This window comes from Gossypium arboreum, chromosome 8 (genome assembly GCF_025698485.1).
Source record: "Gossypium arboreum isolate Shixiya-1 chromosome 8, ASM2569848v2, whole genome shotgun sequence".
NCBI classification, from domain to species: domain Eukaryota; kingdom Viridiplantae; phylum Streptophyta; class Magnoliopsida; order Malvales; family Malvaceae; genus Gossypium; species Gossypium arboreum.
This window is the reverse complement of record NC_069077.1, coordinates 130,338,460-130,352,909: the sequence shown is the minus strand read 5'-3', so window position 1 is coordinate 130,352,909 and position 14,450 is coordinate 130,338,460. Positions and strand designations below refer to the sequence as shown.

The window sequence follows — 14,450 nt, the reverse complement described above, 5'->3', positions numbered from 1 at the left end:
ATTAGTTGGTAAGTTATTAAGATTATATGGTATATTGTGTGGTTGTTAAATTGATGCGAATGCTTTAATATGCATATGTAAGTGAGTTTTGAATGTTTGTTTTTAGGTGCAAATGGCTTGAGCATGAATTGTGAGTTTGGGTGAGAAAAATAGCTTGGAAATGGCCTACTTTTCTTCTACACGGGCGTGTGTCTTTGTAACACTCCTTACCCGTATCTGAAGCCGGGACAGGGTTCGAGGAGTTATTGGACTTAAACATTCACAAACATACGAAACCGGCCATAAAATTTCATCCAAATTAAAAATTTTCAAACACATGTAGATCGTCCCTTATATAGGCCTTCGAGGCCTAAAACATACATCGGGGTGGTTCGGGACTAAACCGAGGACTTTAGAAAGCTCTGGGAAAACTTAGAGAAATTTTCATGAAGCAGGGTCACACGCCCGTGTGGACACAAGGACACGCTTGTGTGTCTTCAACACGCTCGTATCCTCAGGCCGTGTAACTCTCTGTTTATGACGTCAGCAAAAAAAATTGATCCACAAGGCCAAGCCACACGCCCGTGTGCTAGGCTGCGTCCTCCACACGGCTAAGACACATGGCCGTGTCTCTGCCCGTGTAGCCAAACACTTAGGCTATTTTCCAAGCCTTATGTTGTCCTTAATTCTCTCCCATACTTATATACATTATAGACACACATTATAACATCAATTTAATGGTTAACCATCATTTAGTAAAATTCCGTTAAAGCACTTACATGTTGTCATACATGTGTTTATTACCTACACTCATGTTACACCTAGTTAGACATTCCAATTCACATTCTACAATTTTCCATATTCAATCATTATCAACTTACTACCATGGCACACATTCATTCCATGGCCACAACCACCTCGAATGGTCTTAGAGCATTCATCATGTACATGTGTTGTACTAATCATTCATAACAACCAATTATAAACACATCACAAACATTAACACATAGCAAGAATAATTAGGCTTACAAGCCATAACCATTTAAGCCACATCTCATGGCCATATACAATAAATCAATATAAGCCGATACATTTGGCTAATCATAACATCTAACATAAAAACTAGTCCTTATACGTGCCACTCACTTGAAAGTATTTAATACACATATGAAAATACTTTGGAGTTGTTGGCTTGATAGTGTGATGCTGCCTCCGACGGTCTCCAACCTCGAGCTGACCTGAGAACACATAAGGAAATGGAGAGGAGGGAGTAAGTTTAAAGCTTAGTAAGTCCATATGAAAATAATAAGCAAATTATCAACATGATTCCATGAAAATGTAATCATAATTACACTTTTGCTGATTTTCTGGTCATGTTGTTTTCTCGAGTCATAGTTTCTAATTTATTTATATCCGAAGCTACGAAACTCCAAATTAAGACCCATTAATTTTCTCTGAAACTAGACTCATATATCTTCTTACCATAAAATTTTTAGAATTTTTGGCCTAGCCAGTAAGTACAGTTTATTCATTAAATATACCCCTATTTCACTGTCTGATAGTTCCAACCTCTCTTCACTAAAAATAATTTATCTCATGGTACAGGACTCCAAATTGAGAACCACTAATTTTCCTAAAAACTAGACTATGCAAATTATGACCCATAATTATTTTTTTAAAATTTTAAATGATTTTCCTAAATCAAAACAGGGGATTTCAAAATCATTCTGACCTTGTCTCACAAAAATCCAATTATCACAGAATATGAAATTCTTTTGCCTTCACTGTTTCTTTTATGAGAAAATAGACTCATTAATATTTAATTTAATATCTTATTCAACCTCTAATTCAATTTCTACCATTTTTTGTGATTTTTCAAAGTCACACAACTGCTGCTGTCCAAAAATATTTTATTACAAAATTTCACTTTTACATAATTTCACTTACTCCATTCTATCTTACCAAAAGATTCGCTCAACTATCGAGCACATTGCTCACAACTTTTCACATAGATATATTTGCACTTATTCATAACATAGTCATGTACATATGTATTTTCACTTAGTAAATTTCCCGTTGAACTCATAGGAATAATAACAGATACCCAGTGGCTTGTGCATATACCACCCTTGTAACCGAAGTTCTCTGGTACGCATAGTAGCCTGCATTTAGTACTACACATGCGACCTATCAATCTAGTACACGTAGTAGCCTGCATTTAGTACTACACACTTGACTTAACCATCTGATACACGTAGTAGCCTGCACTTAGTACTACACACGTGATTCAAAGTTAACGGGTACGCATAGTAGCCTGCACTTAGTACTACACATGTGACCTATCAATCTGGTACATGTAGTAGCTGCACTTAGTTCTACACACGTGACTCACAACAGATCATTTGTATCTCTTCTATTCCAAAGGCTCGATCAGGAAATTCTTCACTTTTTAAAATCTTACTAACTCGTTCTTAGTCAATTCCGATTCATAGTTTACATCAATTGATCATTCTATAGGCAGCCACATCTTATATAATAACAAAAGATAATAACATAAAAATAATCGAAATATTATTTACATACAAACTTACTCGTTTCAAAGAAACATCATATTCCATCAAACTTCCAAACCTTTACCGGACGTACTCTAATTGTGGCTTCATTCACATAGCAATATCTCATAATCACATGGCATTGCAACATTTTCATCATAATAGCAAAACATCAAGAACATGTTATATCATTAAAATAATCACATAATATCAAATTATTCACATATATATACTTACAACTCACGTAATATCGAAGCATTAGCATTCAAATACAATATTGCATTATTAAAATCACATGAACTTACCTCGGGTTCCAGTACGACTATATATTCTGATTTAGTTCATAATTTCATTCATTTCCAATCTATGCCCGAATCTCATTTTCCTTGATAATCGAGCTTGGAAGCTTGAAAAACCCTAGCTATGTCTTTTCCATGCAAGTTTCGACCATGGGGTAGAAGATGGAGAAAATTGGCTTTTAATTTTGTTTTTAATTCATTTTAATTACTAGATTACCAAAATGCCCCTAACTTAAAAATATTCTATTTCACCCATTTCATGTCCATTTTTGTCCAACAAATTATCCAATGGTCTAATTACCATTTAAGGGCCTCCAAATTAAAATTTCATAACAATTAGACACCTCTAACATGTAGGACTCAATTTTTACACTTTTTACAATTTAGTCCTTTTGACCAAATTGAGTGCCCAAACGTCAAAATTTTTTAACAAAATTTTCACGAAATCATCCCATGAAATTGTAGACCATAAAAATATAATAAAAATAAATTTTATTTTGTCGGATTTATGGTCCCGAAACCACTGTTCCGACTAGGCCCTAATTCAGAATGTTACAACTCTCCCCCCTTTAAGGATTTTCGTCCTCGAAAATCTTACCAGAAGAGTGGTTCGATTTTCACATAAACTCCACTATCTCATAATCATTGTTGAATAACCTTTACTCAGGCTATGTTTAATACTTAGCTCTTTAATTTCTTATACTAAAGTCATGAACAATTTTGTGTTATACGACGCATCAATCGAATCTTGACTTCTATCAGAGAACTCATGTATACAAGGGTTGAACCCATACCGTCATAGAATATGTATATACACATTATACTTGAATTCTCTCGGATTCAAATGGCGTAGCTAGCTCGATCATTATGGCCTTAAGTTCTCTATCATTTTATACAGCCCGACAGTTCACTAGTTCGAACTCTGGTTATCATTAAAATTTAGAGCCTCAATTAGCTTTTTCAATAATTCACGATATAAATCCCGGATCTCAATCTGATTAAAAAAAACTAGCATTTTAAGAAATTCAACAATCTCAAAGATACTTAATCCCATAAGTCTGATGAGCGGAAATTCAGTACTTACCGACATGATTTGCAGATTCATCAATTACTTAACAACAAGTCATATAACATCTTTCTCTCTCAAAGATAGGAATAATTCTAATATGAAATCTATAGTTATCTCATTCTCAGAGATCATACCATAACTATCTTATCATCCTTTAATAATTCAAGTCACCTACACTATCTCAACTTAAGTCTTTCTATGACAGCAGATACTTTAAGCTATCACACTGCCCTTCTTGTCTTAAAACACATCACTGAAAATCGAGAAGTCTTTGCTCAATGCAGACTAAACCAGTTTCAAGGCTTCGGTTAACAATATTCTCATATATTCAAATTGTTACCAACATGTAGTAGACCATTCAACTTTCACAGGACAAAATCTTTATCATTCAAAGCAACTTTAAATCGTATTCTTCTAAGATATATACACTTTCATTCAGACTATCTGTCTTTTACCCGGAGAGATAAAATCTTATTCTCAAACTTGGGAAAAAAATTCGAACATAAATATCCCATTAAATCTTTCAAACAATAACCCATACAAACTGAACAACCAAGTCGGCTTTAATTATTACTTGATAAAGTTTCAGGAAATCCTTTCTTTCAGTTGTCAAAACAATTTAACATGTAATCATGCAAAATTCACTCATCATACTAATCAAAGTTCATTTCAGTTGCATTAGCTCAAGGTAGTATAAATGTTCCCAATCGAAGGCATTAACTTGATTAACTTTCTTGAGAAAAGAAATCCATCATACAAGCTGATACTAGCAATTTCACCACTTATGCCTTTACCGATGTCAAATCCTTCACAAAGATTTAGAGAAATCCAGATACTAGAATTACCACATTACTATGATCAAAGCAGAAGCATAATCACATTTGACATGATTATCACAACTGAAGAACACACTGTAGATATGAGTCGTGATTGATAAATTCCGGATATAGATAACAAGAAAACCAAGATTAAGAAGTATAAGATAGAGAAATCCAAGATAAGGAAATCCAAGACACAATATCATAATGAAAGACCCAGAACAAAGCTCATAAGAAAATATGGAAGATTTCAATAAATTCCCAGAAGAAAGAAGTCCAGAAGAACATATCATTCAGGCCCACTAGAACTAAATGCAATAAGGATAATGTACCTTCCCATATATATACATATCGAACAGAGCATCCATTAGAAGGAACAGAATCGTAACATCAGGTACATTATCTCATAAAATCCCAACAGACGGAACATAATAGAATGCCAGAGGGAAAATAGAGCAATACAAATTATATACCAGTCAGACTATCAATACTTTCATCTTATTCCAAGATTAGAAAACATTTTCGCACAATAAAAATTTATCTGAAAATAGATAGCCCCAGTAATACTTTCGAGAGTAAATGAACTCATAGAGTACCTCAAGAGAGGTAGTCATAATCTGCTTACTATAATTGCCACATTCCGATATCTTACTTGTCAAGATTTATTCCTCCAACTATTTCTGTTATTAAAAATCCCATATTATGATTTTCATTGAAGAAGATTGGTTCTGAAGAAATTCCAGTTAATACGCTTCTTGACATCACACTTTACTAGCTCTGTCTTTACTTGTCAATCCAATTAATCTCTAATCATAGTTATAATCATTCTACAGCTGAACTCTTTGGTCTCATACTTGTGAGCTTATTCAACACTGATCTTATAAAATCCTTTACAAAACACCACTCTGGTAAGGGGGTAGGGTCGCAAGGTCCCTAACTCGTCTCTCATACACATATACATATAACACTATTTCATCATCATAGTAACATTTTCACAAGCATATCATCCACTTCAGGCAAACTATTATTCACATTTGTATGACATGAACTTTTCAGTTATCTTATTTAAACCAGTGCATTTATGCAGCATTCTATGGATTCTAAATAACTTTACTTATCCCATTCATTCAATCAAACAAGTCATGCACATAACATCTTATGAGGGCCAAACAAACATGGATAAATATGTCACAATCAAAACTTTTATCTGGCACTTCATCATATACATATCATTACATTCATATGAATCAATCCATCAATTTAACGTAAATAAGTTCATTACATTATAATCCTTTGTCTCATTTAAAGATATCGTTAAAATTTATCAACATTCAACGTCCAATCGAGAAAATGACATTTTTATCTGTAACATGATATTATAAACCTTTATTCATACCTTTATGAATTTTTTTTATCACATTCACTTAATCAAACAAGTCAAGTGCACAACATCATATGAATATCAAACAAGCATGAGTATTCCTCGTAACATAAACTTTTATCTCACATGTTATCACATATATATCATGAACTTTTATTCATACTTTTCTGAGTTTAGGCTCATCATAACTGTACTTTACCCAATACCTTAGCTTCACATTTAACATGGTCGGTGTAGTTCGGTTGGAAAGTACCTCTGTCTAAACAAGATGGTTCTCATTCGCATCGGGAGACATCACACTATCACAGATTGGTGGCATGTATAGCTAGACTCTTATTCATGCTAAGTTAGTCCGAGAACCTACTAAACCATAGCTCTGATACCACTAAATGTAACACCCCTTACCTTGTCCCGGCTTCGAATACGGGTAAGGGGTGTTACAGTCTTAGCTGTGTATGACACAGAGCCAGACGACAATACTGTGTGTCTCTTATAGCTTTAAAAGGGTTGCAAGTCAGGCTATTACACGACCTAGCATACGACTTGGCACACAGGCGTGTGGATTGGCCGTGTGACCAAAGTCAGTAAGTTACACAGGTACGAACACAGGCTGAGACATGGCCGTGGGTCCCTATTTCGAATACCCACACGACCTAAGACGCGAGCATGTCTCTTGGCCGTATGAGTCACACGGCCTTGTGACCCCTGCAGTTGGAAAATTTTCATATGTTTCTGTAACACCCCTAACCCGTATCCGTCGCCGGACTAGGGTCACGAGGCGTTATTGAACAAAAACAAAATTTCAAACATTCACTTATTCATATAAGTCATACTCATAATTATATTAAGCATATAACTAATTAAATAATAAACATACTTTATTTATCATATTGCATTTACAAATCATACCTTAAAATTCAACCTAATCTATACCTTTCAAATAATCACATTTTCATTAACAAATATATATTCACATATGAAAACATGTATAAACATCTCATAAATTACATTTTCTAAACTCATTATTCAAATATATTTTACTCAAACTCAAAACCTAAACCGAACAAATAATTATATCATGAAATTTATATATATATAGTGATCATTACATCAATCCACTTTCAAATTTACTAACATCAATTAACCATTTTAAAACATACCACATATATCATATACTTCATTAACATATAATTTATAACACATCAACTCGTAATCTTATAAGCATAGGCTTGAAAATAAATCACCGGTATAAAACCTTTAGGCATAAGCTCGAATCGGAACACCCAAGACAAGGCCTGCTAGACTCAAAGTCTGATATTATTCACCGGCAATAACCTGCTAGGCATAAAGCCCGATTACATTCACCAGCATAAAGCTTGCTAGGCTGAAAGCCCGAATATCCCTATTATAATGCTGTCTAGGACACAATTCATATAACAAAAACTCCATATATTCCATATAGATCATACAAACTTTTAAATGATATAACTCTGTCGAATTAAACTCAAATATAATATTTCTATGCTCAAACACATTCGACTAGCTCTTTTATGAATCAATAGATTCCAAACAGCATATTAAACTAAGTTATAAAAAAATGATATTTAATTGCTTAAAGACTTACCTCGGACTATGAAAAATCGGTACGGATCGGCTAGTCAACAACTTTACTTTTTCCCCGATCTAAATCCGATTTTCTCTTTTCTTGATCTAAATTAATATAAATTAAATTTATCAAATCAAATATTCAACCAAATTCATCCAAAAACACACAAATGGGCAAATTTCAATTTTACCCCTGATATTTCACATTTTTCACAATTTAGTCCCTATTGCATAAAACCCAAAATATGCAAAATCTCACAACAACATTGTTAGGCCGAATATTCCTTATTCTCATACTAGTCCATTTATTTCATTTATTTCACATTTTAGTCCCTCAATTTATTATTTTCACAATTTAGTCCTAATTACTCAAAATCATTAAAAACTCCAATACAAAACATATTTTTAATATCTCATCATCAAACATCTCAAAACACAAATATTCATCAATGGCATAACTTAAAACATTCATCAAAATCAGAAATTCTAGCATGGGTCTTGTAGATAACTTAACAACGATCTCAAAAACGTAAAAATTATCAAATCGAGCTAATTACATACCTTGATTGAGCTTAATAAGTTGCCGAACCCTTAAAGCTTTCTTTTCTTTCTTATTTTCTTTAGTTTCGGCAATAATAAAGAACATGCATGGTTGTTTTTAATTTATGTTATAATATATACATATTATTACTTATATTATAACTTTAATATTATTATAATATTTTTTCCACCCACTAACTAGTGACCGAATGTGTCCATGCCAATTTCAATGGTATAATTGCATTATAAGTACTCCACATTAAAAGAACAAAGCAATTAAGCACTTTAACAATTAGCATGCAAATTTTACATTTTATGCAATTAAGCCCTTTTCTTAAATCGGCCACTCAAACAACAAAATTAAAACACGAAAGTTTCACATATATAAATTCACACATGGTAAACATAGAAAATAATTTTAAAATATTTTTCTAACTCGGATTCATGGTCCCGAAATCACCGTTCCGATTAGGGTCTAAATTAGGCTGTTACAGTTTCCAATTTAGTCCTAAATCATTTCCAATATCTGTTTTGTGCCTTGAGTGCTCTTATAAGGGACTGTATGTATGTTTTTGGATTGATTTTGTTATGTTTACTTTGTGATTTTATTTATGAATTAAATTGTTCATTGTATGATGTTATGTTTTGGTAATGCGCTGTAGCCCTAATCTGGCTACATATATGGGCTAGGGGTGTTACATATTATATCACTTTACACTTCATTACTATCACATAATACTTCATTTAAGTCTTTAATCACAATATTGGTTTCACATAATATCTTTTATAAACTTTACAATTTAGTCATTTCTATAATAATTTCACTATACTACATCTATTCACTTATCAATTTATGACAAATAAATAACTTTTCACTATTTATAATTTAATCCTTAGTTTCATGAAATTTTCTAATCACTAAATAATCACATTGTCATTTCTTACATAACTAATGTGCCTTTATTTACATATTCACTACTAAATTTAATATCCATAACCATGTTTTTTTCATATTAAAATTTAAATACCAAAATATTCAAATTAAAATAAACTAACTTGATTTCAATTAAATGCTTACCTCTCTTTTAAACAAAACCTTACTTTCTTTGCTTCTTTTCTCTTTCATCACAATCTTTCACTTTCCTTTCTACTTTCTTTACTTCTAGTTTCGTATCTCTTGCCTCCAAGATGTTATACAAGCTTTTCTAAACCTATACTTCATCTTTCCTCTTTGGCTTGCTTTGGAAATTTTCAAGGTTATGGGGTGAAATTGTGAAATTTTATGACAAAGGACTTAATTGTATAAAAATTAAAGTTTCTCTCCCTTTTTTTTTGAAAGTGTCATGAACCACTTATATAAAACATGAAGAAGTTTCTTCATTTTTCCATCAAAATATCTCAACTAGTTTAACAATAAAATATTATTTAATATATAAAATCTAACTTTAATCATTTTAATCAAATGGCTAGGATTTCATCTTATTTTTCAATCTCATCCAATAGCTCATATTTTGCCAAAAACCATGATATTTTCTCATAATTTTCTTATTTAAGAAATTACTATTTTTCCCTAGATTTTCTCTACAATTCCATTTTTGATTCATGACATATTCTTGATATAATTACACTTCTAGTCCTTTTTTTCCTTTTATTTTAGTTGCCCCAAGCTGTTGCTTTTCAACCTTCAAATTGTGTAGAAAATTCTACACTTTTCCTTCTTCTTCTTCTATTTTTTTTCACTTTAGTCCATTTATTCTACCTCCAATCAAATTTCAACACTTTTCAACCTTAATTTCTATAATCTCCAAAAGCTTTCCACCTCATCAGCTATAAGATTTTAATCCCATCATTTTGTCTCTAAATATAAATTAAAGATGAAAAAATTGGATTTAGGTCTCTCCTCCATAAAAATGAATTGGACTTTAGTCACTATACTTTTTCACTTTATTTAATTTAGTCTCTATCTTAATTTTCAATTTCCCACATATCAATATATCTCCATGTCACATTCATAAAAAAATATTTCTTGTTATGAATCTTATTTAATGGATGTTCAACCTTTCATCTCCCTCGACCTTCCACCTTTCATCTTTTTTAACCTTTAGCCTTACATCTTTCTTAAATATTTTTCATCTCCTTGTAACCCTTTTTTCTTATTTACGTATTAGAATATCCCTATATATAGTGGAGTATACTACTTGTAAGTATGATGAAAAGTATAAAATGCAATAGAAGATGAAAAAGTATACAATGTAATAGAAATCATCATATTCTCATATCTAGCTTTTATCTATTATTTTTGTTTATAATACATTATCAGCACGAGCGCTTACATCAATCCAAGAGTCTTGCATTTTTTGTTAGTTTGGATCAAACGATATCATTAATGTCAAACCTTGCAAAACTTGAATTCTTGGCTCTTGATATTACTGGAAAGAACTATTTATCCGAGATGTTAGATGCTGAAATACATTTAGATGCAAAAGGCCTTAATGAAGCTATTATTGAAGGAAATAAAGCATCTAGTCAAGATAAGGCCAAAGCTATAATATCTCTTCACCATCATCTCCATGAGGGACTAAAGACTGAATATTTGAATGTTAAAGATCTACTTTTCCTTTGGAATAGTCTAAAAGAAAGATATGATCATTAGAAAACCATAATACTTCCCAAAGCTCGCTATGATTGGCTATATTTGATATTACAAGATTTTAAATCTGTGAGTGAATATAACTCGGCTATATTTAGAACCGCTTTCCAATTGAAATTATGAGGAGAGAACATAACTTATAAGGATATATTAAAAAAAATTACTTCACATTTCACGCAAATAATATTGTCCTGTAGACACAATATCGTGAAAAAGGTTTTAAGAAATATTTTGAATTCATATCTTGTCTTCTTGTGGTTGAGCAAAATAATGAACTGTTAATGAAATATCATGAGTCACGTCCAATTGGTTCTACTTCATTCCTTAAAGTGAGTGCGACATCATATAAAGGAAAGGATAAAGGTCACACTAGTAGTCGTGGTCGAAGACATGGTCATGGTAGTGGTCTCGGTCGAGGACGTGGACGTGAACGAGGTGGTCATTTCAGGAATACTCACCAGAAGTGGGATCATAATGATGGAAAGAATGATAATAATATAACTGGGAAAGTGGAAAGTTTGTGTTATCGTTGTGGAGGTAAAAACCATTGGTCCCGTACCTATCGTACACCAAAGCATCTTGTAGAACTATATCAACAATCATTAAAGGATAGATGGAAGAAAATAGAGACAATTTTTTTTTTTGAGAATGACAAAGATGATTATGGCATCGTTGGTACAACCTATTTGGAAGCTGCTGATTTCTTCACCACCCCTGAAGGGAATAATTGATCTTTTAATTTTATTATTATAGTCTTAAAGAATAAATTTTACGCAAGTTTGTTATGTTTTTAAGAACATGATTATTATATTATGTTTTAAACTGTTCATGAAAATTTATGTGACATTTATTTATTTTCTTTGAAGAATATAAATACCTCTCTAAATTGGCTTACACAGCCACGTGACACGCCCATATCCCAGACCGTGTGGGCATTCGATGTGAGGCATACGACCGTGTCCTAGCCTGTGTAACTCTCTAAATTGGGTCATATGGTCATCCACACGACCATGTGCTAGGCTGTGTGGACAATTTAATTTTCAAAAATTAGGTGCAGGGGTCACACAGCCAAGTCACACGCCCATGTGCTAGGCCGTGTGTCACACACTGCTGAGACAAACGCCCATGTCTTTGCCCATATGAAAATACTTGGACATTTTATTTCTCAATTTTAAGGATGCAGGGGACATACGACCAAACCACATGCTCGTGCGCATGACTATATGTCACACACAGTTGAGACACACGCCCGTGTTTCTACTCGTATGGACGAAAATAGGCCATTTTTAAGGCCACTTTTCTCACCCAAATTTTCTTTCAACCTACAACAACACTTGAATTTCACCAACCAATTCAAGACATTAAAACCAAACCCAAAACTATTCTTACACATGATATATCATCACATGTATTTTGAGTATTCGAACTTACCTATTTGTATAATCATATAAGTTTATCAAAATTCAATCTATCATACCAAGCACATATATATTAAACATGATAAAACCTCCTACATATACATCAAACATACCATCACTAGCCATTCCAATGGCTAGTTACAACCAACTATATATATATGACATCATTGACCAACTTAATCTATACATGCCATTATACCAAAAAATAGTTTGCTATTTATACCAAAATGAGTTGAAGGATAGTGTGATGTTGCTCTGACCACGTCCAACCGTCACAAGCTTCCAAGTACTATAAAACAAAGAAAAGAAAACCAAGTAAGCATTTAATGGTTATTAAATTCGTATAACATGAATTTAACTTACCAGTCATGTTCATCTAAAATAAGCTTACATAGAACACCCAAATCAATCTAATCAATGACCTAAACACATATACATCTTTATCAAGCATGTTAGTATTGTAATTCATATAGATACTAAGAAATATAGATGAGCTCATCAATATTCCATTTCCACGTACATACATTTATTAGTTCTAGTTTCCAATGAACATATACATATCACATTTTTGTATATCAAGTATTTCTCATAATAACTCATCTTGAATTCATATCATCTCATACAAGAACTTTACCGGTTAAATTATTTTAAAATATCGATGGATACATGGGCAGTACATACGAAGTATACAATATGGTAAATCCATCAACTTATATCCGGGAGTGCTTATAAAAGCACATAAACGGGAAGCTTATCCGAGCTAAGCAGGAAGCTATTAAGAGCCGTATTTGGGAAACTCGTACTAGCCTACAATGGGTAGCTCTGAAGAGTTATTAATCGGGGAGCTCCGCATAGCCATATATCAGGAAGTTCAAGCGAGCCATATCGGGAAGCTCCGGAGAGCCATTAATCAGGAAGCTCACAAAGAGCCTTTAATCAGGAAGCTCAAAAGAGCTAAGGTGTGCCCACAACACATGTAGAATCACAGCTTATTGGGATGCTCCAATGAGCTATAACAGGAAGCTCATAAGAGCCATTTAATAGGAAGCTCATGAGAGCTAATAATGGGATGCTCTTTCGAGCTATAGTGTGTCTGCAACATATGCAAGACCACAACCAGTACAAAATCCCAGCCTTGTATCTAATCGATTTTCATGTATTCAAATGGAATTTAAAATTTACCAGGCATTATCGGATTTTATGATTAATTTTATAGACATACCAATTTCATAGTTTAGCATTATAAATACAACATTTAATTCAATTATGTAATATACAAAATCTAGTTACACGAACTTTCTTCGACACTTGCTCGTGTACGAAAATCTACTAATCTGACACTTTGTGTTTTCCTCGATCTAATTCCGTACTAGGTCTATTCAGATCTATATGAGTAAATTTAACATCAATCTAATACATTTCATATTCAATTCAATTCAATTTACATCATAGGTAAAATTACCATTTTGCCCCTATGCTTTTTAATTAATTCCAATTTCATCCCTAGACTTGGAAGATGAAATTCATGATATTTAATCTTCATTCCAAGCCTAGAAATTTCATTCATAATAATAGCAATCCCATGAATTCCATAAAATTCAAAATTTTCCATGAATTCAACATTTTTTCAATTTAATATAAATCATGTTTTCTTCAAAATTCTTTAATAAAACACTTTTAAATAACCATTAACACATCACATTCATCTTCTAATAACTAAAATCATATAAACTCATCAATGGTAACTCCAAAAATTTTCAATAAAATAAAAAACCAAGGTAAAGGTTACTTAGACCTAATTGTAACAATAAAAAAAACATAAAATTTTCAAGAAACGGATGAGGATTTGACTTAGATGAAGCAAAAATTGAAAAACTAGCTTAAACCCTCTTCAATTTATGTTTTTAAACTGAAAATGATGATGATTTCTCTAGAATTCTTTAATTTCTCATTTATTTCATTAAATTTGGAAAAATTTCCAATTTTTCCCTTAGTTTACACCATTTTGTCATCTTTTTAAGGCTTATGCCACCCCAGCCATATGCTTTTGGCATATTTGTGCTTTAAATCTCTCCTTATTTATTGGTTAAGCTATTTAATCACCATTTCTTTTAATTAGCAAGTTTTGCACCTTTTTCA

General features: G+C 32.3%; 1 protein-coding gene across 1 annotated transcript; it reads left to right on the top strand.

Moving 5' to 3' along the window:
- Window positions 1–10,629: 10,629 nt before the first annotated feature.
- On the top strand, window positions 10,630–11,624 carry LOC108468792 (uncharacterized). Its single transcript, XM_017769648.1, has 2 exons — window positions 10,630–10,842; window positions 11,091–11,624. Exons 1-2 carry the CDS (start codon window positions 10,630–10,632, stop codon window positions 11,622–11,624), a joined length of 747 nt encoding a protein of 248 aa, XP_017625137.1.
- The last annotated feature ends 2,826 nt before the right edge of the window (window positions 11,625–14,450 follow it).

Excerpts from the sequence above, each read along its gene's own strand:
- LOC108468792 (XM_017769648.1), top strand. The coding sequence starts at position 10,630 with ATGTCAAACCTTGCAAAACTTGAATTCTTGGCTCTTGATATTACTGGA. Across the intron at positions 10,843-11,090 it reads TAAAGACTGAATATTTGAAT|ACACAATATCGTGAAAAAGG; the intron begins GTTAAAGATCTA and ends ATTGTCCTGTAG.